Below are 25,083 nucleotides of genomic sequence, written 5' to 3'. Positions count from 1 at the left end.
CTGATTATAATCCCAGTTCATCACTAATCCAGCTCCCAGTCCAGTCAGTCCAGTCCAGCCTTGGAGAGCCTCAGACTGCTCTGTCAGTGTCAGTGGAGTCTGATTATAATCCCAGTGAAGAACTAATCCAGCTCCCAGTCCAGTCAGTCCAGTCCAGCCTGGAGAGCCTCAGACTGCTCTGTCAGTGTCAGTGGAGTCTGATTATAATCCCAGTTCATAACTAATCCATCTCCCAGTCCAGTCAGTCCAATCCAGCCTGGAGAGTCTCAGACTGCTCTGTCAGTGTCAGTGGAGTCTGATTATAATCCCAGTTCATAACTAATCCAGCTCCCAGTCCAGTCAGTCCAGTCCAGCCTGGAGAGCCTCAGACTGCTCTGTCAGTGTCAGTGGAGTCTGATTATAATCCCAGTTCATAACTAATCCAGCTCCCAGTCCAGCCAGTCCAGCCTGGAGAGCCTCAGACTGCTCTGTCAGTGTCAGTGGAGTCTGATTATAATCCCAGTGAAGAACTAATCCAGCTCCCAGTCCAGTCAGTCCAGTCCAGCCTGGAGAGTCTCGGACTGCTCTGTCAGTGTCAGTGGAGTCTGATTATAATCCCAGTTCAGAACTAATCCAGCTCCCAGTCCAGTCCAGCCTGGAGAGCCTCAGACTGCTCTGTCAGTGTTGGTGGAGTCTGATTATAATCCCAGTTCAGAACTAATCCAGCTCCCAGTCCAGTCAGTCCAGTCCAGCCTGGAGAGCCTCAGACTGCTCTGTCAGTGTCAGTGGAGTCTGATTATAATCCCAGTGAAGAACTAATCCAGCTCCCAGTCCAGTCAGTCCAGTCCAGCCTGGAGAGTCTCAGACTGCTCTGTCAGTGTCAGTGGAGTCTGACTATAATCCCAGTGAAGAACTAATCCAGCTCCCAGTCCAGTCAGTCCAATCCAGCCTGGAGAGCCTCAGACTGCTCTGTCAGTGTCAGTGGAGTCTGATTATAATCCCAGTGAAGAACTAATCCAGCTCCCAGTCCAGTCAGTCCAGTCCAGCCTGGAGAGTCTCAGACTGCTCTGTCAGTGTCAGTGGAGTCTGATTATAATCCCAGTGAAGAACTAATCCAGCTCCCAGTCCAGTCAGTCCAGCCCAGCCTGGAGAGTCTCAGACTGCTCTGTCAGTGTCAGTGGAGTCTGATTATAATCCCAGTGAAGAACTAATCCAGCTCCCAGTCCAGTCAGTCCAGTCCAGCCTGGAGAGCCTCAGACTGCTCTGTCAGTGTCAGTGGAGTCTGATTATAATCCCAGTTCATAACTAATCCAGCTCCCAGTCCAGTCAGTCCAGTCCAGCCTGGAGAGTCTCAGACTGCTCTGTCAGTGTCAGTGGAGTCTGATTATAATCCCAGTGAATCACTAATCCAGCTCCCAATCCAGTCAGCCCAGTCCAGCCTGGAGAGTCTCAGACTGTTCTGTCAGTATCAGTGGAGTCTGATTATAATCCCAGTTCATAACTAATCCAGCTCCCAGTCCAGTCAGTCCAGTCCAGCCTGGAGAGCCTCAGACTGCTCTGTCAGTGTCAGTGGAGTCTGATTATAATCCCAGTTCATAACTAATCCATCTCCCAGTCCAGTCTGTCCATTCTAGCCTGGAGAGCCTCAGACTGCTCTGTCAGTGTCAGTGGAGTCTGATTATAATCCCAGTGAAGAACTAATCCAGCTCCCAGTGCAGTCAGTCCAGTCCAGCCTGGAGAGTCTCAGACTGCTCTGTCAGTGTCAGTGGAGTCTGATTATAATCCCAGTGAATCACTAATCCAGCTCCCAATCCAGTCAGCCCAGTCCAGCCTGGAGAGTCTCAAACTGTTCTGTCAGTGTCAGTGGAGTCTGATTATAATCCCAGTGAAGAACTAATCCAGCTCCCAGTCCAGTCAGTCCAGTCCAGCCTGGAGAGTCTCAGACTGCTCTGTCAGTGTCAGTGGAGTCTGATCATAATCCCAGTTCATAACTAATCCAGCTCCCAGTCCAGTCAGTCCAGTCCAGCCTGGAGAGCCTCAGACTGCTCTGTCAGTGTCAGTGGAGTCTGATTATAATCCCAGTTCATAACTAATCCAGCTCCCAGTCCAGTCTGTCCATTCTAGCCTGGAGAGCCTCAGACTGCTCTGTCAGTGTCAGTGGAGTCTGATTATAATCCCAGTGAAGAACTAATCCAGCTCCCAGTCCAGTCAGTCCAGCCCAGCCTGGAGAGTCCCAGACTGCTCTGTCAGTGTCAGTGGAGTCTGATTATAATCCCAGTTCATAACTAATCCAGCTCCCAGTCCAGTCAGTCCAGTCCAGCCTGGAGAGTCTCAGACTGCTCTGTCAGTGTCAGTGGAGTCTGATTATAATCCCAGTTCATCACTAATCCAGCTCGGAGAGTCTCTGTCAGTGTCAGTGGGAGTCTATAATCAGTCAGTTCCGACAGAAACAGAAAGGTAATTTATTTTAACGACTTTCTGAGCGCGTAGCAGACCACACCGAAATCCGTTTCACAAGAGGTGTTGCACAAGCAACCACAACAAACCTACACCAGCTGCACACTGCTAACAACGCACTGTAGAAACACACCCCTTTTAAAAACACGATATTCTCTTCCACTCTGAGAGAACGGACAGTCCCTCCGAAAACTAACGATTATCAAAGAAAAATTAACATCATGTAGGACATTAAGGTGATTATCGAAGGCGAGGGAGAAAAATACCGCCTCACGAGTAAAAGTGAAACAAACCTGTATTTTAGAGGTATTTTCCCAAGTGCGTTGATTTTACTTTTAAATGGAGATTCCTACATTAATGAAAATTCAAAATGAGTTGGCTGAACGACTCTTTTGTGTGCGTAGAAAAGTTTACACAGAAACACGTTTTGCGAAGACCCGTGACACGAGTAACGACAAACCTACACCCGCTACACGCCATTCACCACTCTTTCCAGCTGGGAGGTCCCTGCACTCTTCAAAAAAAACATTTTATTCTCTTCCATAGCCACAATAAATACAATAACGCCTATGGGAGTTAAGAACCGTAATAAACAAATGTGAATTCCTAAATCAAGCAAGCAGAAGAAAGGTAAATTAAATATCGACGGTGAAAGAGAGAAATTAGGCCTCCCAAGGGCAGAAGTAAAAAAAAAAAAAGTACTTTAAGAGGGATTTTCCAAAGGGCGTTAATTAATTAAGGAAGCCCAGCTGCCTCGTCCCGTGACTCCCCTGTGACTGACTGGCTGACCTGAGGCGGGCCTCTTCCGGCTTGACGGGCACCCGCGCCGGCCAATCACCGGCCAGAACCCGAGAAGTGGCGTGGCGCCCGGACCAATCACAGGAGGGGGGGAGCCTGCCTGCCGGAGATAGCCGAACGCCGCCGAGCGGGGACCCGAGTTTCGAAGTGCGGATGCGGACGCGGACGCGGAGAGTTTGCAGCTCCGGGCGTCGCTTCGGGGAAACAAGTTTGGTTTTGCAGCGAGTTGAGACTCCGCGGGGACCCGTGCGTGCGGATACCGAGCAGCGAGCATGGTGCGGCGGGGGTTCGGGCTGCTGGCCGTGTGCCTCGTCCTGTGCTGCGGCCACGCCGTCGTCAGGTACGCGGGGCCCCTGAGCAGTCGAGGCGCGGGGTCTCTGGTGGGGCGGAAGTCGCTTTTCAGCTGAAGCCTGTCGCTGGCTCCCAGTCGGGGACACGAAAACTACGCGGTTTGGGTCTCTCATCTGGAGGGGAGGGGGTCGGTGAGCGATAGGACCACCCCAACAAAGTTGGGTGTTTAGACTGTTGATCTTGTGCGTCTCTGACACCTGTCTCCCTCTCTCCTGTCTGACCGTCCCCTGACCCCTGTTCCTCCTCCCCTGTCTGTCTGTCGGACCCTCAGTTTCTGTATCTCCCCTGTCTCTCTCTCTCTCCTGTCTGTGACTCTGTCCCCCGTCTGTCTCTCTGACACCTGTTCATGGTCAGCGGTTCGGAAACTGTCCAGGATGAATTGGGGTTATTAGTTTGGTGGTTCTGACTAAGAGTTACAGAGCTCCTGACCCTGCAGGAGCAGGACTGGACACCCCTGTCCTAGAGCCAGGACCCTGCCTGGAGGCTCTGATTGGCTCATGAAGGAGTGAAGACCTGTAGAGACACTGACTGACCCTGCAGGAGCAGGACTGGACACCCCTGTCCTAGAGCCAGGACCCTGCCTGGAGGCTCTGATTGGCTCATGAAGGAGTGAAGACCCGCAGACACACTGACTGACCCTGCAGGACCAGGACTGGACACCCCTGTCCTAGAGCCAGGACCCTGCCTGCAGGCTCTGATTGGCTCATGAAGGAGTGAAGACCCGCAGACACACTGACTGACCCTGCAGGAGCAGGACTGGACACCCCTGTCCTAGAGCCAGGACCCTGCCTGGAGGCTCTGATTGGCTCATGAAGGAGTGAAGACCCGCAGACGCACTGATTGACCAACCGTCCCTCCTGGTTCATTTTCCATACCCCCACCTCTCTTCACGTAAAGGCATTCCCCCTGCTGCTCGAGTGTCGCTGTTGATTCTGCTGTACCGTGTCTCTGGGATTGAAGGAGCTGCTTTTGAATGTTTGAATCGAGCCCCAGGGGGAGAGGAAGCCTGACTTCTCCATCGAGCCCTCCTGTGATTCACAACATCCTGCTCTCTGCGTCTCTCGGTCTGTCTCTCTGCATGCGCGCGACACGATCGGCTGCCTGCGGCCGCGATAGGGAGGGACTGTTTCTGACAGGGCCGTTGGTGCTCAGGAAGTGGGGGTGTGGTGACCCCTGCGGTCTCCGTGTGTCGCCCCAGACTTCCTCCCCCAGCTCCTGCAGGAGGCTGGGCCCCGGGGGGGCAGTTTCTGCCAGCAGGGCAGAGAGATTCTGCTCGGCTCCTGTCTGTCCGGAGCGGACAGGGCGTGTCGCAGACGAGTACTCCCGATCCGGTCATTTCTAGCTAACTAATCCCAGGAGCTCACCCAGCTGTGTCTGGAGAGAAGCCAGGGTATCGGCTTCAACAACAGGGCTGGGCAGCTTGTTCCCCACCCCCACCACCCTCTGTGTACAGCAGAGCCTCCTGTCCTGACTGGAGGAGCTCACCCAGCTGTGTCTGGAGAGAAGCCAGGGTATCGGCTTCAACCACAGGGCTGGGCAGCTTGTTCCCCACCCCCACCACCCTCTGTGTAAAGAAGAGCCTCCTGTCCTGACTGGAGGAGCTCACCCAGCTGTGTCTGGAGAGAAGCCAGGGTATCGGCTTCAACAACACAGCTGGGCAGCTTGTTCCCCACCCCCACCCCCCTCTGTGTAAAGAAGAGCCTCCTGTCCTGACTGGAGGAGCTCACCCAGCTGTGTCTGGAGAGAAGCCAGGGTATCGGCTTCAACCACAGGGCTGGGCAGCTTGTTCCCCACCCCCACCCCCCTCTGTGTAAAGAAGAGCCTCCTGTCCTGACTGGAGGAGCTCACCCAGCTGTGTCTGGAGAGAAGCCAGGGTATCGGCTTCAACAACACAGCTGGGCAGCTTGTTCCCCACCCCCACCCCCCTCTGTGTAAAGAAGAGCCTCCTGTCCTGACTGGAGGAGCTCACCCAGCTGTGTCTGGAGAGAAGCCAGATAATCAGCCTCAACAACACAGCTGGGCAGCTTGTTCCCCACCCCCACCACCCTCTGTGTACAGTAAGAGTTGAGAGAGTGATTTAAGAGATATGTTAAGTTACCAAACTGCAGACATGGAGGTGTGGGGTGGGGGACTTCTGGACCCATCTCCAATGGCAGTGGGGTGGGACTTTTGCACAAATACTGACCTCTCATTGGTCAGAATTGGGGGGGGGGGGGTGAGGGGGGTCGAAGGATTGACAGGCTGTGTGTCTTCACTGCTAACGCCTCCCCCTGCGCCCTCTCCCAGAGTTCCTCTCCACAGGATGCGGACTGTCCGCCGCCAGCTGACCGACAGCGGGCTCACAGTCGAGCAGCTGAGAGCGCGATACGGGGCTGCGACGGGGGTCGGAGGGGGCATCACCATGGCCGCGCCCCCGGTGGAGAGGCTGACGAACTTCATGGATGTGAGCAGATCCATCCCGTCTCCTCCTGAACCTGCGGCGCGTTCGAGCGTGTCTGTGCCTGTCTGTCTGTGTCTCTAGGGTCTATATTAATCTCTGTGTGTGTGTGAGGTGTGTTTCTAGGGTCTATATTAGTGTCTGTATTAATCTCTCTGTGTGTGAGGTGTGTCTCTAGGGTCTATATTAGGGTCTGTAGTAATCTGTGTGTGTGAGGTGTGTCTCTAGGGTCTATATTAGGGTCTGTATTAATCTGTGTGTGTGAGGTGTGTCTCTAGGGTCTATATTAGGGTCTGTATTAATCTCTCTGTGTGTGAGGTGTGTCTCTAGGGTCTATATTAGGGTCTGTAGTAATCTGTGTGTGTGAGGTGTGTCTCTAGGGTCTATATTAGGGTCTGTATTAATCTGTGTGTGTGAGGTGTGTCTCTAGGGTCTATATTAGGGTCTGTATTAATCTCTGTGTGTGTGAGGTGTGTCTCTAGGGTCTGTATTAGGGTCTGTATTAATCTGTGTGTGTGTGTGTGAGGTGTGTCTCTAGGGTCTGTATTAGGGTCTGTATTAATCTGTGTGTGTGTGTGTGAGGTGTGTCTCTAGGGTCTATATTAGGGTCTGTATTAATCTGTGTGTGTGTGTGAGGTGTGTCTCTAGGGTCTATATTTGGGTCTGTATTAATCTGTGTGTGTGTGAGGTGTGCCTCTAGGGTCTATATTAGGGTCTGCGTTAATCTCTGTGTGTGTGAGGTGTGTCTCTGGGGTCTATATTAGGGTCTGTATTAATCTGTGTGTGTGTGTGAGGTGTGTCACTAGGGTCTATATTAGGGTCTGTATTAATCTGTGTGTGTGAGGTGTGTCTCTAGGGTCTATATTAGGGTCTGTATTAATCTGTGTGTGTGTGAGGTGTGTCTCTAGGGTCTGTATTAGGGTCTGTATTAATCTGTGTGTGTGTGAGGTGTGTCTCTAGGGTCTGTATTAGGGTCTGTATTAATCTGTGTGTGTGTGTGAAGTGTGTCTCTAGGGTCTGTAGTAATCTCTGTGTGTGTGTGTGAGGCGTGTCTCTGGGGTCTATATTAGGGTCTGTTTTAATCTCGGTGTGGTCAGTGGGTCTGTCAAGTCAGTGTTCATGTCCCCCTGCTCTCTCTGCAGGCTCAGTACTATGGTGTGATTGGGATCGGCTCTCCACCCCAGAATTTCTCCGTGGTGTTTGACACTGGCTCCTCCAACCTCTGGGTGCCCTCTGTGAAGTGCTCGTTCCTGGACCTGGCCTGCTGTGAGTCGCCGGGTCGTGTTCGGGGCTCGTGTCTGGAAGGTTGTGGGTTCGAACTCCAGGGATGAGGGAACAGGGGTGACCTGCTGGAGGGGGAAGAGGAAGGAGGCTCGCAGGAGGAGGAAGCCTGGTTCTCGGGGTCCTGGTGCCCGTTCCAGCCCCCCTCATGCCTGCCGCCCCTCCCTCTGTCCCCCCACAGGGTTCCACCACCGCTACGACTCCAGGAAGTCCAGCTCCTACGTCCAGAACGGCACCGAGTTCGCCATCCAGTACGGGAGGGGCAGCCTGTCGGGGTTCATCAGCCAGGACACCGTGACGGTCTGTGAACCCCTCTCTCTCAGTGCAGTGTTAATGTACTGGAGTGTCCAGTCAGTGTGTGTGTATTAACCCCTCTCTCTCTCAGTGCAGTGTTAATGTACTGGAGTGTCCAGTCAGTGTGTGTGTATTAACCCCTCTCTCTCTCAGTGCAGTGTTAATGTACTGGAGTGTCCAGTCAGTGTGTGTGTATTAACCCCTCTCTCTCTCAGTGCAGTGTTAATGTACTGGAGTGTCCAGTCAGTGTGTGTGTATTAACCCCTCTCTCTCTCTCAGTGCAGTGTTAATGTACTGGAGTGTCCAGTCAGTGTGTCTGTATTAACCCCTCTCTCTCTCAGTGCAGTGTTAATGTACTGGAGTGTCCAGTCAGTGTGTGTGTATTAACCCCTCTCTCTCTCTCAGTGCAGTGTTAATGTACTGGAGTGTCCAGTCAGTGTGTCTGTATTAACCCCTCTCTCTCTCAGTGCAGTGTTAATGTACTGGAGTGTCCAGTCAGTGTGTGTGTATTAACCCCTCTCTCTCTCAGTGCAGTGTTAATGTACTGGAGTGTCCAGTCAGTGTGTGTGTATTAACCCCTCTCTCTCTCAGTGCAGTGTTCATGTACTGGAGTGTCCAGTCAGTGTGTGTGTATTAACCCCTCTCTCTCTCAGTGCAGTGTTCATGTACTGGAGTGTCCAGTCAGTGTGTGTGTATTAACCCCTCTCTCTCTCAGTGCAGTGTTCATGTACTAGAGTGTCCAGTCAGTGTGTCTGTATGAACCCCTCTCTCTCAGTGCAGTGTTCATGTACTGGAGTGTCCAGTCAGTGTGTCTGTATTAACCCCTCTCTCTCAGTGCAGTGTTAATGTACTGGAGTGTCCAGTCAGTGTGTCTGTATTGACCCCTCTCTCTCTCAGTGCAGTGTTAATGTACTGGAGTGTCCAGTCAGTGTGTGTGTATTAACCCCTCTCTCTCTCAGTGCAGTGTTAATGTACTGGAGTGTCCAGTCAGTGTGTCTGTATTAACCCCTCTCTCTCAGTGCAGTGTTAATGTACTGGAGTGTCCAGTCAGTGTGTGTGTATTAACCCCTCTCTCTCTCAGTGCAGTGTTAATGTACTGGAGTGTCCAGTCAGTGTGTCTGTATTAACCCCTCTCTCTCAGTGCAGTGTTAATGTACTGGAGTGTCCAGTCAGTGTGTCTGTATTAACCCCTCTCTCTCTCAGTGCAGTGTTAATGTACTGGAGTGTCCAGTCAGTGTGTGTGTATTAACCCCTCTCTCTCTCAGTGCAGTGTTAATGTACTGGAGTGTCCAGTCAGTGTGTGTGTATTAACCCCTCTCTCTCTCAGTGCAGTGTTAATGTACTGGAGTGTCCAGTCAGTGTGTCTGTATTAACCCCTCTCTCTCTCAGTGCAGTGTTAATGTACTGGAGTGTCCAGTCAGTGTGTCTGTATTAACCCCTCTCTCTCTCAGTGCAGTGTTAATGTACTGGAGTGTCCAGTCAGTGTGTCTGTATGAACCCCTCTCTCTCAGTGCAGTGTTAATGTACTGGAGTGTCCAGTCAGTGTGTCTGTATGAACCCCTCTCTCTCTCTCTCAGTGCAGTGTTAATGTACTGGAGTGTCCAGTCAGTGTGTGTGTATTAACCCCTCTCTCTCTCTCAGTGCAGTGTTAATGTACTGGAGTGTCCAGTCAGTGTGTCTGTATTAACCCCTCTCTCTCAGTGCAGTGTTAATGTACTGGAGTGTCCAGTCAGTGTGTCTGTATTAACCCCTCTCTCTCAGTGCAGTGTTAATGTACTGGAGTGTCCAGTCAGTGTGTCTGTATGAACCCCTCTCTCTCTCAGTGCAGTGTTAATGTACTGGAGTGTCCAGTCAGTGTGTGTGTATTAACCCCTCTCTCTCTCTCAGTGCAGTGTTAATGTACTGGAGTGTCCAGTCAGTGTGTCTGTATTAACCCCTCTCTCTCTCTCAGTGCAGTGTTAATGTACTGGAGTGTCCAGTCAGTGTGTGTGTATTAACCCCTCTCTCTCTCAGTGCAGTGTTAATGTACTGGAGTGTCCAGTCAGTGTCTGTATTAACCCCTCTCTCTCTCAGTGCAGTGTTAATGTACTGGAGTGTCCAGTCAGTGTGTGTGTATGAACCCCTCTCTCTCTCAGTGCAGTGTTAATGTACTGGAGTGTCCAGTCAGTGTGTCTGTATTAACCCCTCTCTCTCTCTCAGTGCAGTGTTAATGTACTGGAGTGTCCAGTCAGTGTGTCTGTATTAACCCCTCTCTCTCAGTGCAGTGTTAATGTACTGGAGTGTCCAGTCAGTGTGTCTGTATTAACCCCTCTCTCTCTCAGTGCAGTGTTAATGTACTGGAGTGTCCAGTCAGTGTGTGTGTATGAACCCCTCTCTCTCTCAGTGCAGTGTTAATGTACTGGAGTGTCCAGTCAGTGTGTCTGTATTAACCCCTCTCTCTCTCAGTGTAGTGTTAATGTACTGGAGTGTCCAGTCAGTGTGTCTGTATTAACCCCTCTCTCTCTCAGTGCAGTGTTAATGTACTGGAGTGTCCAGTCAGTGTGTCTGTACTAACCCCTCTCTCTCAGTGCAGTGTTCATGTACTGGAGTGTCCAGTCAGTGTGTCTGTATTAACCCCTCTCTCTCTCAGTGCAGTGTTAATGTACTGGAGTGTTCAGTCAGTGTGTGTGTATTAACCCCTCTCTCTCTCAGTGCAGTGTTAATGTACTGGAGTGTTCAGTCAGTGTGTCTGTATTGACCCCTCTCTCTCTCGGTGTAGCTGGCAGGTTTGGCCATTCCCGCGCAGCAGTTTGCAGAGGCAGTGAAGCAGCCGGGCCTGGCCTTCGCTCTGGCGCGGTTCGATGGGATTCTGGGAATGGCGTACCCCTCCATCTCTGTGGACGGGGTGCCCCCTGTCTTCGACACGGCCATGGCCAACAAGCTGCTGCCCCAGAACATCTTCTCCTTCTACATCAACAGGTCTCTCCCTCTCCCTCCTCTGCCTCTCGGGTCTCTGTCTGTCTCCGTCTGTCTCTCTCAGGGACTGGCTCCTGTCTGCCTGTGTCACAGTCTGGGTCTCTCTGTCTCAGGGACCAGACGGGCCCAGTGGGCGGGGAGCTGGTTCTGGGGGGCGTGGACCCCAGCTTCTACCAGGGGGAGCTGCACTACGTGAACGTGACGCGGAAGGCGTACTGGCAGATCGCCATGGACGGGTGAGCGACAGTCTGGGGCGGCTCGAACCCGGGTTCTTGCATCCGCTGGCCAGTCTCTCACGATGGGGGTCACCTGATTCCCCTTGTAAGTCCAGGGAGCTGGCCCTTCAGGCCTGACCCTGCCCGTCTCCGATGTTCTCCGAGTTAAAGTCCTGCTGCTGATCGCAGCCAAGACGTTTCAGGGCTCAGGAACTGGTGAATTACTGATCTGTAAAACCTGCTGGATTGGGGAGCTACATAGCCAGGGTCAGGGGTCAGTATCACACTCCGTACTAATCTCTGTGTATGTGAGGTGTGCCTCTAGGGTCTATATTAGGGTCTGTATTAATCTCTGTGTGTGAGGTGTGTCTCTGGGGTCTATATTAGGGTCTGTATTAATCTGTGTGTGTGTGAGGTGTGCCTCTAGGGTCTATATTAGGGTCTGTATTAATCTGTGTGTGAGGTGTGTCTCTGGGGTCTATATTAGGGTCTGTATTAATCTGTGTGTGTGAGGTGTGTCTCTAGGGTCTATATTAGGGTCTGTATTAATCTGTGTGTGTGTGAGGTGTGCCTCTAGGGTCTATATTAGGGTCTGTATTAATCTGTGTGTGTGTGAGGTGTGCCTCTAGGGTCTATATTAGGGTCTGTATTAATCTGTGTGTGTGTGTGAGGTGTGTCTCTAGGGTCTATATTAGGGTCTGTATTAATCTGTGTGTGTGTGAGGTGTGTCTCTAGGGTCTATATTAGGGTCTGTATTAATCTGTGTGTGAGGTGTCTCTGGGGTCTATATTAGGGTCTGTATTAATCTGTGTGTGTGAGGTGTGTCTCTAGGGTCTGTATTAGGGTCTGTGTGTTTCTAGGGTCTGTATTAATCTGTGTGTGTGTGAGGTGTCTCTAGGGTCTATATTAGGGTCTGTATTAATCTGTGTGTGAGGTGTGTCTCTGGGGTCTATATTAGGGTCTGTATTAATCTGTGTGTGAGGTGTGTCTCTGGGGTCTATATTGGGGTCTGTATTAATCTGTGTGTGTGAGGTGTGTCTCTAGGGTCTGTATTAGGGTCTGTATTATGGTCTGTATTAATCTGTGTGTGTGTGAGGTGTGTCTCTAGGGTCTATATTAGGGTCTGTATTATGGTCTGTATTAATCTGTGTGTGTGTGAGGTGTGTCTCTAGGGTCTATATTAGGGTCTGTATTAATCTGATTTGAGGTATGTCTGGGCTCTGTGTTAATGTCTTGTGATGTTTCCTTAGGGTTGCTGTGGGCTCCCAGCTGTCTCTCTGCAAGGGGGGCTGTCAGGCGATTGTCGATACTGGTACCTCGCTCCTTATCGGACCGAGTCAGGAGATCAGAGCTCTACACAAATCCATTGGAGCCATTCCTCTCCTGATGGGCGTGGTATGGGCTGTCCCTGTCTGCTTTGCTATGTTTTGTCTTTACAAGTGAAGCCAGTGAGCTGAACCTCACTCTGTCCTCTCTATCAGGCCATGATAGACTGCAAGAAGATCCCTTCTCTCCCAGTGGTCAGCTTCAGTCTGGGAGGGAAGCAGTTCAACCTGACTGGAAAAGACTATGTTCTTAATGTAAGTAATGTAATTCTCTCTCTCTCTCAGTGCAGTGTTAGTGTACTGGAGTGTCCAGTCAGTGTGTGTGTATTAACCCCTCTCTCTCTCAGTGCAGTGTTAGTGTACTGGAGTGTCCAGTCAGTGTGTGTGTATTAACCCCTCTCTCTCAGTGCAGTGTTAATGTACTGGAGTGTCCAGTCAGTGTGTGTGTGTATTAACCCCTCTCTCTCTCAGTGCAGTGTTAATGTACTGGAGTGTCCAGTCAGTGTGTCTGTATGAACCCCTCTCTCTCCCTCTCTCTCTGTGTGTGTAGGAGTCTCAGGCGGGAGTGTCCGTCTGTCTGTCGGGGTTCATGGGGATGGATGTTCCTCCCCCAGCCGGCCCGCTGTGGATTCTGGGAGACGTGTTTATCGGGCGATACTATAGCGTCTTCGACCGGGAGAAGGACAGGGTGGGATTTGCCCCCGTGAAGTGAGAGAGGGGAACAAGCTGAAAGGAAGCTCCCGCGCACACGCACTGACACACACCCGCGCACACGCACTGAAGCACAAACACACAAACACGCACACGCACTGACATGCACGCGCACACGCACTGACACACACACATGCGCATCTGCGCACACGCACTGACACACACACACCTGCGGGGGGTTTCAGAGGGATTCACACACACACACACAGCTAAAGCTGATGACGGCGCCGATGCCTGCACTCCCCGCCCCCAGCGGAGTGTGGTGCCACCCGTACCCCGCCGCGCCCAAGAGACCAGGACCCCTCCCTGATCCCCGGGACGAGCGCCCCAGGGGCCGGTGACCCCGAAGAGGAGGGCCTCTGGGGGGGACGGGTGTCGCTGCTCCTCCTGTCTGCTGCACTGAAGCAATAAAGCCGTTTCCCAGCCTGATCGCCTGTGGCCCCTGTGTCCCTCAGGCCCGCGGCCCGGTTCTGCTCTCCCTGCGCCCTGGGCCCGGGGTTCTGGGAGGAGGAGGGTGGGGGTGGGGGGGTTGATTGGTCCTGGCCACGCACGCTGGCCAGCCTGGAACGGGAGTTGGACCCCCCTGTTCTGGCACGGGCCGGTGTTCTGGAGCTCTCAGGACCCGGTCTGGCCCGAGGCACGGGGTGCGGAGTTGGTGGGGGTGGGGGAGGTCTCCGGCTCTGGTTCTGGGGTTCGTGGGGGCAGAACGGAACTGGGGGTCTGTGTCCGGGTGCTGACACTCAGCTCGTGCGCCTGCAGTCCCCCCCTGCTTCGCTCCGAGTGGGGCTGAGGGGTGACTCGCCAGCTTGACCTGTAAGACGGGGGGTCTCTGTTCACCCCCTGTGGGTGGGAACCTGTGTGGACGCTGTACCCCCACACTATATCACCCCTGTCACCCTGCAGTGTGAGCCTGCCCAGTACCTGGAGGGGAGACTCCTGGGAGAGCTGAGGCTGCTGCCGGGAGAGGTGTGAGTGGGGCCAGCAGGGGGCGCTAACCCTGCGGTCTGTGTGGGTCCTGATGCCCCAGTATAGTGACGGGGACACTAGACTGTAAACAGGCGCCGTCCTTCAGATGAGACGTAAACCCGAGGTCCTGACTCTCTGTGGTCATGAACAATCCCAGGGTGTCTCTCGACAAGAGTAGGGGTGTCACCCCAGTGTCCTGGCCAAACTCCCCCCTGGCCTTTACCCCTCATGGCCTCCTAATAACCCCCCTCTCTGAACTGGCTCCATCACTCTGCTCTCCTCCCACTGAGAGCTGGTGTGTGTGAGAGGACTGGAGCATCATCCAGGTGGGGGTGCAGGGGATCCCCATGAGCTGTACAGCGCTCAGAGTGGAGAGTCCAGAAAAGTGACATACAGATGTCAGGGATTATTAAGACTCTGTGTGGAAGACGCACCAGACTGGAGTCGAACCCTGGACCCCGAGCTGGACGGCGGTTTCCCCGGTTTGGGAGAGAAATGGGAAAGAGCCGACCCTGCAGCTGCAGCTCCGCCCAGCGCCTGCGGGCGGCTCGTTAGCGGGGTCTGGAGGGGCTTCGTCGGGGGGGGCTCAGGGCAGGACAGTGCCCGGTCCTCAGCTGCCCCCCCTGGACTGTGAGCACGCGCACACACGCGCCGATCGGATCAGCGCTTCCCTCTCGGCGCCAGGCTCGACCCGTCGAGCGAGAGAAAGCCCGGGTCAGAGACGCTATCCTCTCCCCCCCCCCGCCGCCGCCGCTGCCAGAAGCTGTGTCTGGGCAGGAGTCCAGACCCTGAGGCGCGGCCCGGTCTGTCCAGCTCCACCGGTCTCCTCCTGCCCCACTGACCCCCCAGGACCACAGGCCCGGCCGCGGGGAGCGTGGTTTCCAGAGGAACGCGCCGGCCCGACGAGCTCACATTCCTCCTCGCTTTCGTTTGGCTGACACAGGGCCTGCTTCCTCCTTCCCGCCTGCCCTCGCGCTCCTCTGCGGAGAGCCTGACCTTTCCTGACCGAGGAAGGGAAACCGCAGTCTACCGGTTCACAGACAGCAGTGATACCAGCTCGCTGCTAAACACAGGACTGATCTGAATCAGTGAGATATACTGTATGAACCCCTCTCTCTCTCTCTCAGTGCAGTGTTAATGTACTGGAGTGTCCAGTCAGTGTGTCTGTATGAACCCCTCTCTCTCTCTCTGAGTGCAGTGTTCATGTACTGGAGTGTCCAGTCAGTGTGTGTGTATTAACCCCTCTCTCTCTCAGTGCAGTGTTAATGTACTGGAGTGTCCAGTCAGTGTGTCTGTATTAACCCCTCTCTCTCTCTCAGTGCAGTGTTAATGTACTGGAGTGTCCAGTCAGTGTGTCTGTATTAACCCCTCTCTCTCTCTCAGTGCAGTGTTAATGTACTGGAGTGTCCAGTCAGTGTGTCTGTATTAACCCCTCTCTCTCTCTCTCAGTGCAGTGTTAATGTACTGGAGTGTCCAGTCAGTGTGTCTGTATTAACCCCTCTCTCTCTCAGTGCAGTGTTAATGTACTGGAGTGTCCAGTCAGTGTCTGTATGAACCCCTCTCTCTCTCAGTGCAGTGTTCATGTACTGGAGTGTCCAGTCAGGGTGTCTGTATTAACCCCTCTCTCTCTCAGTGCAGTGTTCATGTACTGGAGTGTCCAGTCAGTGTGTGTGTATTAACCCCTCTCTCTCTCAGTGCAGTGTTAATGTACTGGAGTGTCCAGTCAGTGTGTGTATTAACCCCTCTCTCTCTCTCTGAGTGCAGTGTTCATGTACTGGAGTGTCCAGTCAGTGTGTCTGTATGAACCCCTCTCTCTCTCTCAGTGCAGTGTTAATGTACTGGAGTGTCCAGTCAGTGTGTGTGTATTAACCCCTCTCTCTCTCAGTGCAGTGTTAATGTACTGGAGTGTCCAGTCAGTGTGTGTGTATTAACCCCTCTCTCTCTCAGTACAGTGTTAATGTACTGGAGTGTCCAGTCAGTGTGTGTGTATTAACCCCTCTCTCTCTCAGTGCGGTGTTAATGTCCTGGAGTGTCCAGTCAGTGTGTGTGTATTAACCCCTCTCTCTCTCAGTGCAGTGTTAATGTACTGGAGTGTCCAGTCAGTGTGTCTGTATTAACCCCTCTCTCTCTCTCTGAGTGCAGTGTTAATGTCCTGGAGTGTCCAGTCAGTGTGTGTGTATTAACCCCTCTCTCTCTCAGTGCAGTGTTAATGTACTGGAGTGTCCAGTCAGTGTGTGTGTATTAACCCCTCTCTCTCTCAGTGCAGTGTTAATGTACTGGAGTGTCCAGTCAGTGTGTGTGTATTAACCCCTCTCTCTCTCAGTGCAGTGTTAATGTACTGGAGTGTCCAGTCAGTGTGTCTGTATTAACCCCTCTCTCTCTCAGTGCAGTGTTAATGTACTGGAGTGTCCAGTCAGTGTGTCTGTATTAACCCCTCTCTCTCTCAGTGCAGTGTTAATGTACTGGAGTGTCCAGTCAGTGTGTGTGTATGAACCCCTCTCTCTCTCAGTGCAGTGTTAATGTACTGGAGTGTCCAGTCAGTGTGTGTGTATTAACCCCTCTCTCTCAGTGCAGTGTTAATGTACTGGAGTGTCCAGTCAGTGTGTCTGTATGAACCCCTCTCTCTCTCAGTGCAGTGTTAATGTCCTGGAGTGTCCAGTCAGTGTGTCTGTATTAACCCCTCTCTCTCTCAGTGCAGTGTTAATGTACTGGAGTGTCCAGTCAGTGTGTGTGTATTAACCCCTCTCTCTCTGAGTGCAGTGTTAATGTACTGGAGTGTCCAGTCAGTGTGTCTGTATTAACCCCTCTCTCTCTCAGGGCAGTGTTAATGTACTGGAGTGTCCAGTCAGTGTGTGTGTATTAACCCCTCTCTCTCTGAGTGCAGTGTTAATGTACTGGAGTGTCCAGTCAGTGTGTGTATTAACCCCTCTCTCTCTCTCTCAGTGCAGTGTTAATGTACTGGAGTGTCCAGTCAGTGTGTCTGTATTAACCCCTCTCTCTCTCAGTGCAGTGTTAATGTACTGGAGTGTCCAGTCAGTGTGTGTGTATTAACCCCTCTCTCTCTCAGTGCAGTGTTAATGTACTGGAGTGTCCAGTCAGTGTGTGTGTATTAGCCCCTCTCTCTCTCAGTGCAGTGTTAATGTACTGGAGTGTCCAGTCAGTGTGTGTGTATTAACCCCTCTCTCTCAGTGCAGTGTTAATGTACTGGAGTGTCCAGTCAGTGTGTGTATTAACCCCTCTCTCTCTCTCTCAGTGCAGTGTTAATGTACTGGAGTGTCCAGTCAGTGTGTCTGTATTAACCCCTCTCTCTCTCAGTGCAGTGTTAATGTACTGGAGTGTCCAGTCAGTGTGTGTGTATTAACCCCTCTCTCTCTCAGTGCAGTGTTAATGTACTGGAGTGTCCAGTCAGTGTATCTGTATTAACCCCTCTCTCTCTCAGTGCAGTGTTAATGTACTGGAGTGTCCAGTCAGTGTGTGTGTATTAACCCCTCTCTCTCTCAGTGCAGTGTTAATGTACTGGAGTGTCCAGTTAGCGTGTCTGTATTAACCCCTCTCTCTCTCTCAGTGCAGTGTTAATGTACTGGAGTGTCCAGTCAGTGTGTCTGTATTAACCCCTCTCTCTCTCTCAGTGCAGTGTTAATGTACTGGAGTGTCCAGTCAGTGTGTGTGTATTAACCCCTCTCTCTCTCTCTCAGTGCAGTGTTAATGTACTGGAGTATCCAGTCAGTGTGTGTGTATTAACCCCTCTCTCTCTCAGTGCAGTGTTAGTGTACTGGAGTGTCCAGTCAGTGTGTCTGTATTAACCCCTCTCTCTCTCAGTGCAGTGTTAATGTACTGGAGTGTCCAGTCAGTGTGTCTGTATTAACCCCTCTCTCTCTCAGTGCAGTGTTAATGTACTGGAGTGTCCAGTCAGTGTGTGTGTATTAACCCCTCTCTCTCTCAGTGCAGTGTTCATGTACTGGAGTGTCCAGTCAGTGTGTCTGTATTAACCCCTCTCTCTCTCTCAGTGCAGTGTTAATGTACTGGAGTGTCCAGTCAGTGTGTCTGTATGAACCCCTCTCTCTCTCAGTGCAGTGGTAATGTACTGGGGTGTCCAGTCAGCGTGTCTGTATTAACCCCTCTCTCTCTCTCAGTGCAGTGTTAATGTACTGGAGTGTCCAGTCAGTGTGTGTGTATTAACCCCTCTCTCTCTCAGTGCAGTGTTAGTGTACTGGAGTGTCCAGTCAGTGTGTCTGTATTAACCCCTCTCTCTCTCAGTGCAGTGTTAATGTACTGGAGTGTCCAGTCAGTGTGTGTGTATTAACCCCTCTCTCTCTCTCTGAGTGCAGTGTTAATGTACTGGAGTGTCCAGTCAGTGTGTGTGTATTAACCCCTCTCTCTCTCAGTGCAGTGTTAATGTACTGGAGTGTCCAGTCAGTGTGTCTGTATGAACCCCTCTCTCTCTCAGTGCAGTGTTCATGTACTGGAGTGTCCAGTCAGTGTGTGTGTATTAACCCCTCTCTCTCTCAGTGCAGTGTTAATGTACTGGAGTGTCCAGTCAGTGTGTCTGTATTAACCCCTCTCTCTCTCTCTCTCAGTGCAGTGTTAATGTACTGGAGTGTCCAGTCAGTGTGTGTGTATTAACCCCTCTCTCTCTCAGTGCAGTGTTAATGTACTGGAGTGTCCAGTCAGTGTGTGTGTATGAACCCCTCTCTCTCTCTCTGAGTGCAGTGTTAATGTACTGGAGTGTCCAGTCAGTGTGTGTGTATTAACCCCTCTCTCTCTCAGTGCAGTGTTAATGTCCTGGAGTGTCCAGTCAGTGTGTCTGTATTAACCCCTCTCTCTCTCTCTCTGAGTGCAGTGTTAATGTACTGGAGTGTCCAGTCAGTGTGTGTGTATTAACCCCTCTCTCTCAGTGCAGTGTTAATGTACTGGAGTGTCCAGTCAGTGTGTCTGTATTAACCCCTCTCTCTCTCAGTGCAGTGTTCATGTACTGGAGTGTCCAGTCAGTGTGTGTGTATTAACCCCTCTCTCTCTCAGTGCAGTGTTAATGTACTGTAGTGTCCAGTCAGTGTGTGTGTATTAACCCCTCTCTCTCTCAGTGCAGTGTTAATGTACTGGAGTGTCCAGTCAGTGTGTCTGTATGAACCCCCTTCTCTCTCAAGGCAGTGTTAATGTACTGGAGTGTCCAGTCAGTGTGTGTGTATTAACCCCTCTCTCTCTCTCTGAGTGCAGTGTTAATGTACTGGAGTGTCCAGTCAGTGTGTCTGTATTAACCCCTCTCTCTCTCAGTGCAGTGTTAATGTACTGGAGTGTCCAGTCAGTGTGTCTGTATTAACCCCTCTCTCTCTCAGTGCAGTGTTAATGTACTGGAGTGTCCAGTCAGTGTGTGTGTATTAACCCCTCTCTCTCTCAGTGCAGTGTTAATGTACTGGAGTGTCCAGTCAGTGTGTGTGTATTAACCCCTCTCTCTCTCAGTGCAGTGTTAATGTACTGGAGTGTCCAGTCAGTGTGTGTATTAACCCCTCTCTCTCTCTCTGAGTGCAGTGTTAATGTCCTGGAGTGTCCAGTCAGTGTGTCTGTATGAACCCCTCTCTCTCTCTCTGAGTGCAGTGTTAATGTACTGGAGTGTCCAGTCAGTGTGTCTGTATTAACCCCTCTCTCTCTCAGTGCAGTGTTAATGTACTGGAGTGTCCAGTCAGTGTGTCTGTATTAACCCCTCTCTCTCTCAGTGCAGTGTTAATGTACTGGAGTGTCCAGTCAGTGTGTGTGTATTAACCCCTCTCTCTCTCAGTGCAGTGTTAATGTACTGGAGTGTCCAGTCAGTGTGTGTGTATTAACCCCTCTCTCTCTCAGTGCAGTGTTAATGTACTGGAGTGTCCAGTCAGTGGGTGTGTATTAACCCCTCTATCTCTCAGTGCAGTGTTAATGTACTGGAGTGTCCAGTCAGTGTGTCTGTATTAACCCCTCTCTCTCTCAGTGCAGTGTTAATGTACTGGAGTGTCCAGTCAGTGTGTCTGTATTAACCCCCCTCTCTCTCTCTGAGTGCAGTGTTAATGTACTGTAGTGTCCAGTCAGTGTGTCTGTATTAACCCCTCTCTCTCTCAGTGCAGTGTTAATGTACTGGAGTGTCCAGTCAGTGTGTCTGTATTAACCCCTCTCTCTCTCTCAGTGCAGTGTTAATGTACTGGAGTGTCCAGTCAGTGTGTCTGTATTAACCCCTCTCTCTCTCAGTGCAGTGTTAATGTACTGGAGTGTCCAGTCAGTGTGTGTGTATTAACCCCTCTCTCTCTCAGTGCAGTGTTAATGTACTGGAGTGTCCAGTCAGTGGGTGTGTATTAACCCCTCTCTCTCTCAGTGCAGTGTTAATGTACTGGAGTGTCCAGTCAGTGTGTCTGTATTAACCCCTCTCTCTCTCAGTGCAGTGTTAATGTACTGGAGTGTCCAGTCAGTGTGTCTGTTTTAATCTTTATTTTTTTCTTTGTAGAGGATGAGTTTTTCATGAGAAATGAATGGAGTTTTGAGCAGATGAAGAGGCAGATGTTCAGTAGCAAGGAGAGCCGGTCGTTACTGGACAGTTTCAAGTAGGGCCCTGAGACAGACCCTTCTGGACTCGGCCTGAACCTCTTCACTGGGACATTGTGGGTTGAAAGTGAGCTTTTCGGTGCTGACTCCCTCAGAGATCCCGGATTGTGTCTCTCACAGTCCCAGTCTGTCAGGATAACAGTGAATATCGGTCAGTTCATTCAAAACCACGTGCAAATTCATATCGTCTCCCAAAGGTAACTGACCTTTCACTTCCTCAATTGCTGTTTCCACTGAAGACACTGTGACGTCAAGAATGTCCTAAAATGTTAAAAATATTAGCCATAGAAATATAAATATTGTGTGGACACCAGTCTATCACAGTCACACACACTCGCACACCAGGGCCAGTCCATCACAGGACACACACACACGCAGACACACACACTCACACCAGGGCCAGTCCATCACAGGACACACACACACACACACTCACACCAGGGCCAGTCCATCACAGAGCACACACAAACACAAACACACGGGCCAGTCCATCACAGAGCACACACACACACAAACACAAACACACGGGCCAGTCCATCACAGGGCACACACAGACACAGACACACCAGGGCCAGTTTTCCCAGAAGCCACTTAACATGGGGGAACATGCAGACTCCACACAGACAGCACCCCAGGTCTGGAATCGAACCCTGGGCCCCAGCGCTCCCTGACTGCTGCACCTCCTGTACCCCCCTGTACCCCCAGAGTGTTCTTCCCAAAATGACTCACTCAGTGAAACACAGGAACAAAATAACTTCTCAGTGAAACGGGGGATCTGTCTCAATGTGCAATTCAGAGATCGTTTGCGTCGACAAAGAGAGTCCCCTGAGCTGAGGACTTGACCAGGCGACCGGGGTTCGAGACTCTGGAGCTGAGGAGCACGCAGACCGGTTCACACTCTGGTCTCGCTGCAGAACAAGACGGTTTCTGTGTGTGTGTGTGCTCTGTAAGGCCGGAGGAGACACTGGGACACAGTGGTCTCTTACCTGCGTACTGTACATACAAACTTGTTTTGCATGGACTGGCAAAACTGTCTTCAAGCATATACTTGTGAATGCTAGAGTTGAAGACTTTGATATAATTTTATACTTTGCAAGATGTAATATGGTAAAAGAACTATTTTTTATAATGAATCTTTGACTCATACTGGGTAGACTTGATCTAGTGTTTCTCCCGGTAAAGCTGAAATCTTGCGGGAAATCTTACAGTACTTAAACTCCATTAACTGTTAAAAACTGTTATTACTCAGCTTTGTAATAATCTCTGGCAGCGAAATAGTTTGTGTTTCGGTTTTGTACGCTTATCTTGTCTGGATATCTTTTCTCCGTTGTTTGTGTTATTTGATTAGGAATAAAACTCTTGATAACAGAAACACTGGCGTGACTCCACAACCTCAGACAGCAAGACAGGAGGGGCGGGGCGGAGCGCGGAAGTGAACCGACTCCGCCCTCCTTTCCGCCCTCCCCAATCGCCGCTCTACCGGCCAGTGATTGACAGCCCGGTGGGCGGGTGTAAAGCGGACCGGAAATTCCGGTTTAAAGGCGGGTCAGTGTCCCGGCGCCGACCCATCGCAAGCCGCTGACGTCAGCCAACGCTCGCTTTTATTGGGCGAAGATCGCAAAATGGCGCCGCTGTAGGGTCTGTGTTTCTGTGACGCGGTATTTTCAAGCCCGGGCCGGGAGCCGCAGAAGAGGGGATAATTTTCGAAGCAGAAGCTGTAGTGTCACTAGAGTGTGAACTAGAGTGTGAGCTCCCCTTTATTTAGCTGTTCGCTTTCCGCTCCTGGTGGCTTTGGGTTGAATATCACACGGTAAGTGAGGCTCGGAGGGTCTCTATAGTTGAAGTCTGCTCTTTTCCTTTAAATACTGGATTTAAAACAGCGAGGGTTGGTTTCCAGGGGCGCACACAATCTGCGTTTAGCGGTCCTCTTGCTAACTTACCTCCACACTCATCCAGCTGTGTCTGGAGAGAAGCCAGGGTATCGGCTTCAACCACAGGGCTGGGCAGCTTGTTCCCCACCCCCCTCTGTGTACAGAAGAGCCTCCTGTCCTGACTGGAGCAGCTCATCCAGCAGTGTCTGGAGAGAAGCCAGGGTATCGGCTTCAACCACAGGGCTGGGCAGCTTGTTCCACACCCCCACCACCCTCTGTGTACAGTAGAGCCTATGCAGCACACGTACACACTGTCAGAGCTTCTTTCTAAAGTCTCCTTCTAATAAGTGAGTATTGATAAATTACAATCTGTATTTACATACATGATGTTTGTATTGAACCTGTGTACACACCCACTGTCAGAGCTGCTGTCCAAAGTCTCTTTCTCCTGTGTGTCTCTCCCCCAGGAGCTGTAGAGACCAGCGCTCTCCCTGACACTGGGGACAGGGCTCCAGTCTGATCAGAGCTGTTATTAAAGTCTCTTCTCCTGTGTGTCTCTCCCCCAGGAGCTGTAGAGACCAGCGCTCTCCCTGACACTGGGGACAGGGCTCCACTGAGCTGCAGCACTGTGAGCAGGAGTGGGGCTCCAGTCTGAGGCAGGACACAGAGCCCACAGCTCCTGAAGACAGACAGGGGCTCCCTGAGCAGCACAGGACCAGACAGAGTGAGGAGGAGCTCAGCGCGCAGGAGTGTGGAACGAGCAGGAGATGCCGGTATCGACAGCAGAGAGCTGAGCTGAGACCAGCCTGTGCGAAGGAGAATCGCAGACGGGAGCCGAGTCCGGCCATCATGACCGATCCCGAGGCCGAGAGCGCGGCGCGCCCGTTGGACACCCTGGGATCGGGATCGGAATCGGGAATGGGATCGGAGCGTGCCGCGCTCGGGTCCCCGGGCACAGCCCTGGCCGATCAGCCCTTCGTGCTCGTGGTGGTCAAGAGCGAACCGGAGCCGGAGCCGGAGCCGGAGCCGGAACCGGACCCGGCCCGCACCCCTGGCGCCTCCGGGCCGATCAAAGAGGAGAGCGAGGGGGGCTGCGTCGTGAAGGGCGAGCCGGGGTCCCGCGCCGGGTCCCCTTGCGGGGTCCGCGTCAAGGCGGAGGACGAGCCGCCCCCCGTCAAGCAGGAGGGTGACGGCGGCGGCGGCCTCGGGCCCGAGCCCCCCGCCGAGGGCCCGACCGCGCCGGGCGGCCACCCAGCCGGGCCCCCCCCGGCCCACCAGTGCGCGGAGTGCGGGAAGACGCTGAGCAGCGCGGAAAACCTGAAGGTCCACCGGCGCCTGCACTCGGGCCACCGGCCCTTCCGCTGCGCCCAGTGCGGGAAGAGCTACATCCAGGCGGGGCACCTGAAGCGGCACCAGCAGGCCCACACCGGCGAGCGGCTGTTCGCCTGCGCCCAGTGCGGCAAGGCCTTCAGCCGGGCGGGACACCTGGCGGACCACCAGCGCACGCACACGGGCGAGCGGCCCTTCGCCTGCGCCCTCTGCGGCAAGGCCTTCGGCCAGTTCGGCACGCTCAAGTACCACCAGCGCGTGCACACGGGCGAGCGGCCCCACGCCTGCGGGCGCTGCGGCCGGCGCTTCGCCTACGCCACGCACCTCAAGCACCACGAGCGCACGCACACGGGCGAGCGGCCCCACGCCTGCGCCGCCTGCGGCAAGCGCTTCGGCCACGCCGGCTCGCTCCGCGCCCACCAGCGCACGCACACGGGCGAGCGGCCCCACGCCTGCGGGCGCTGCGGGAAGCGCTTCTCCTGCGCCACGCACCTGCGGCACCACGAGCGCACGCACACGGGCGAGCGGCCCCACGCCTGCGCCCAGTGCGGGAAGAGCTTCAGCCTCTCGGGGACGCTCAAGTCCCACCTGCGCACGCACACCGGCGAGAAGCCCTACCGCTGCGCGCGCTGCGGGAAGAGCTTCACGCAGTCCGGGCACCTGCGCAGCCACCTGCGGGCGCACGCCGAGGAGAAGCCGTAGCGCCGGAGGGCGGGAGAGCCGGGCGCGATCCCTCCTGACGACCGCTGCACTGCTCCCATCATCGGCGTCCTTGAGGCCGCATCCAGCATGGACGCAGGACACTGGACCGTACCCAGCATGCCTCACGGCAGGGTGGACCGTGCGCCGGACGCTGGACTGTACCCAGCATGCCTCGTGGCAGGGTGGACTGTGTGCTGGACGCTGGACACTGGACCACTCCCAGCATGCCTCACGGCAGGGTGGACCGTGTGCTGGACGCCGGACACTGGACCACTCCCAGCATGCCTCGCGGCAGGGTGGACCGCACGCCGGACCACTCCCAGCATGCCTCGCGGCAGGGTGGACCGCGCGCCGGACGCTGGACCACATGCTGTCTCGGTGGCGGACGCTGCTGAATGAGTCTAGTGGACCGGCGCCTTGCCCGGGGTGGATGGGAGGAACAGGCGAGGGCGCGGATCCTCACTGCGGCCTTTCCACCTCGGGATCAGTTCCAGACCTGGGGTGCTGTCTGGGGGGAGTCTGCATGTTCTGTCATGGTTCGTGTAGGTGTCCTCCCAGAGTCTAGAGACATACTGGGGGGGTTAATTGGCTTCTGGGAAAACTGACCCTGGTGCGTGCGTGCGTGCGTGCGTGCGTGCGTGCGTGCGTGCGTGCCGTGTCCTGTCCTCCCTGGGATAGACTCCGGCTCCCCACAACTCTGTACTGGCCTCAGCAATAAGAGTTTCTGCTGTTTGTGTTTCCCACTGGGTTCAGGGACAGAAAACAGAAAGAAACGGGTCATTTTGAACTCTTTTCAAAATAAACCGTGCTGGTGCCGGCGTGTGACTTGAGGCAGTGCTTCTGTGGGC

General features: G+C 53.2%; 2 protein-coding genes across 2 annotated transcripts; both read left to right on the top strand.

Annotated features, from left to right (window-relative positions):
* The first annotated feature begins 3,359 nt into the window (after positions 1–3,359).
* Positions 3,360–13,229, top strand: LOC148829009 (cathepsin D-like). The gene is made up of 9 exons (XM_088923294.1): positions 3,360–3,574; positions 5,872–6,028; positions 7,165–7,288; positions 7,485–7,603; positions 10,356–10,555; positions 10,666–10,788; positions 12,018–12,162; positions 12,249–12,347; positions 12,643–13,229. The coding sequence occupies exons 1-9, from the start codon at positions 3,507–3,509 to the stop codon at positions 12,802–12,804; spliced, it is 1,197 nt and encodes a 398-aa protein (XP_088779420.1). The 5' UTR covers positions 3,360–3,506; the 3' UTR covers positions 12,805–13,229.
* Positions 13,230–22,775: 9,546 nt separating this feature from the next.
* Positions 22,776–25,053, top strand: LOC148829008 (uncharacterized). Its single transcript, XM_088923295.1, has one exon. It carries the CDS (start codon positions 23,054–23,056, stop codon positions 24,233–24,235), a length of 1,182 nt encoding a protein of 393 aa, XP_088779421.1. The 5' UTR covers positions 22,776–23,053; the 3' UTR covers positions 24,236–25,053.
* Positions 25,054–25,083: the final 30 nt, after the last annotated feature.

Source organism: Atractosteus spatula, chromosome 8, assembly GCF_055471065.1.
Source record: "Atractosteus spatula isolate fAtrSpa1 chromosome 8, fAtrSpa1.hap1, whole genome shotgun sequence".
NCBI classification, from domain to species: domain Eukaryota; kingdom Metazoa; phylum Chordata; class Actinopteri; order Semionotiformes; family Lepisosteidae; genus Atractosteus; species Atractosteus spatula.
The sequence above is the reverse complement of the archived record's forward strand: the minus strand, read 5'-3'. Positions and strand labels throughout refer to the sequence as shown.

Excerpts from the sequence above, each read along its gene's own strand:
- LOC148829009 (XM_088923294.1), top strand. The coding sequence starts at position 3,507 with ATGGTGCGGCGGGGGTTCGGGCTGCTGGCCGTGTGCCTCGTCCTGTGC. Across the intron at positions 3,575-5,871 it reads TGCGGCCACGCCGTCGTCAG|AGTTCCTCTCCACAGGATGC; the intron begins GTACGCGGGGCC and ends GCCCTCTCCCAG. Across the intron at positions 7,604-10,355 it reads TCAGCCAGGACACCGTGACG|CTGGCAGGTTTGGCCATTCC; the intron begins GTCTGTGAACCC and ends CTCTCGGTGTAG.
- LOC148829008 (XM_088923295.1), top strand. The coding sequence starts at position 23,054 with ATGACCGATCCCGAGGCCGAGAGCGCGGCGCGCCCGTTGGACACCCTG.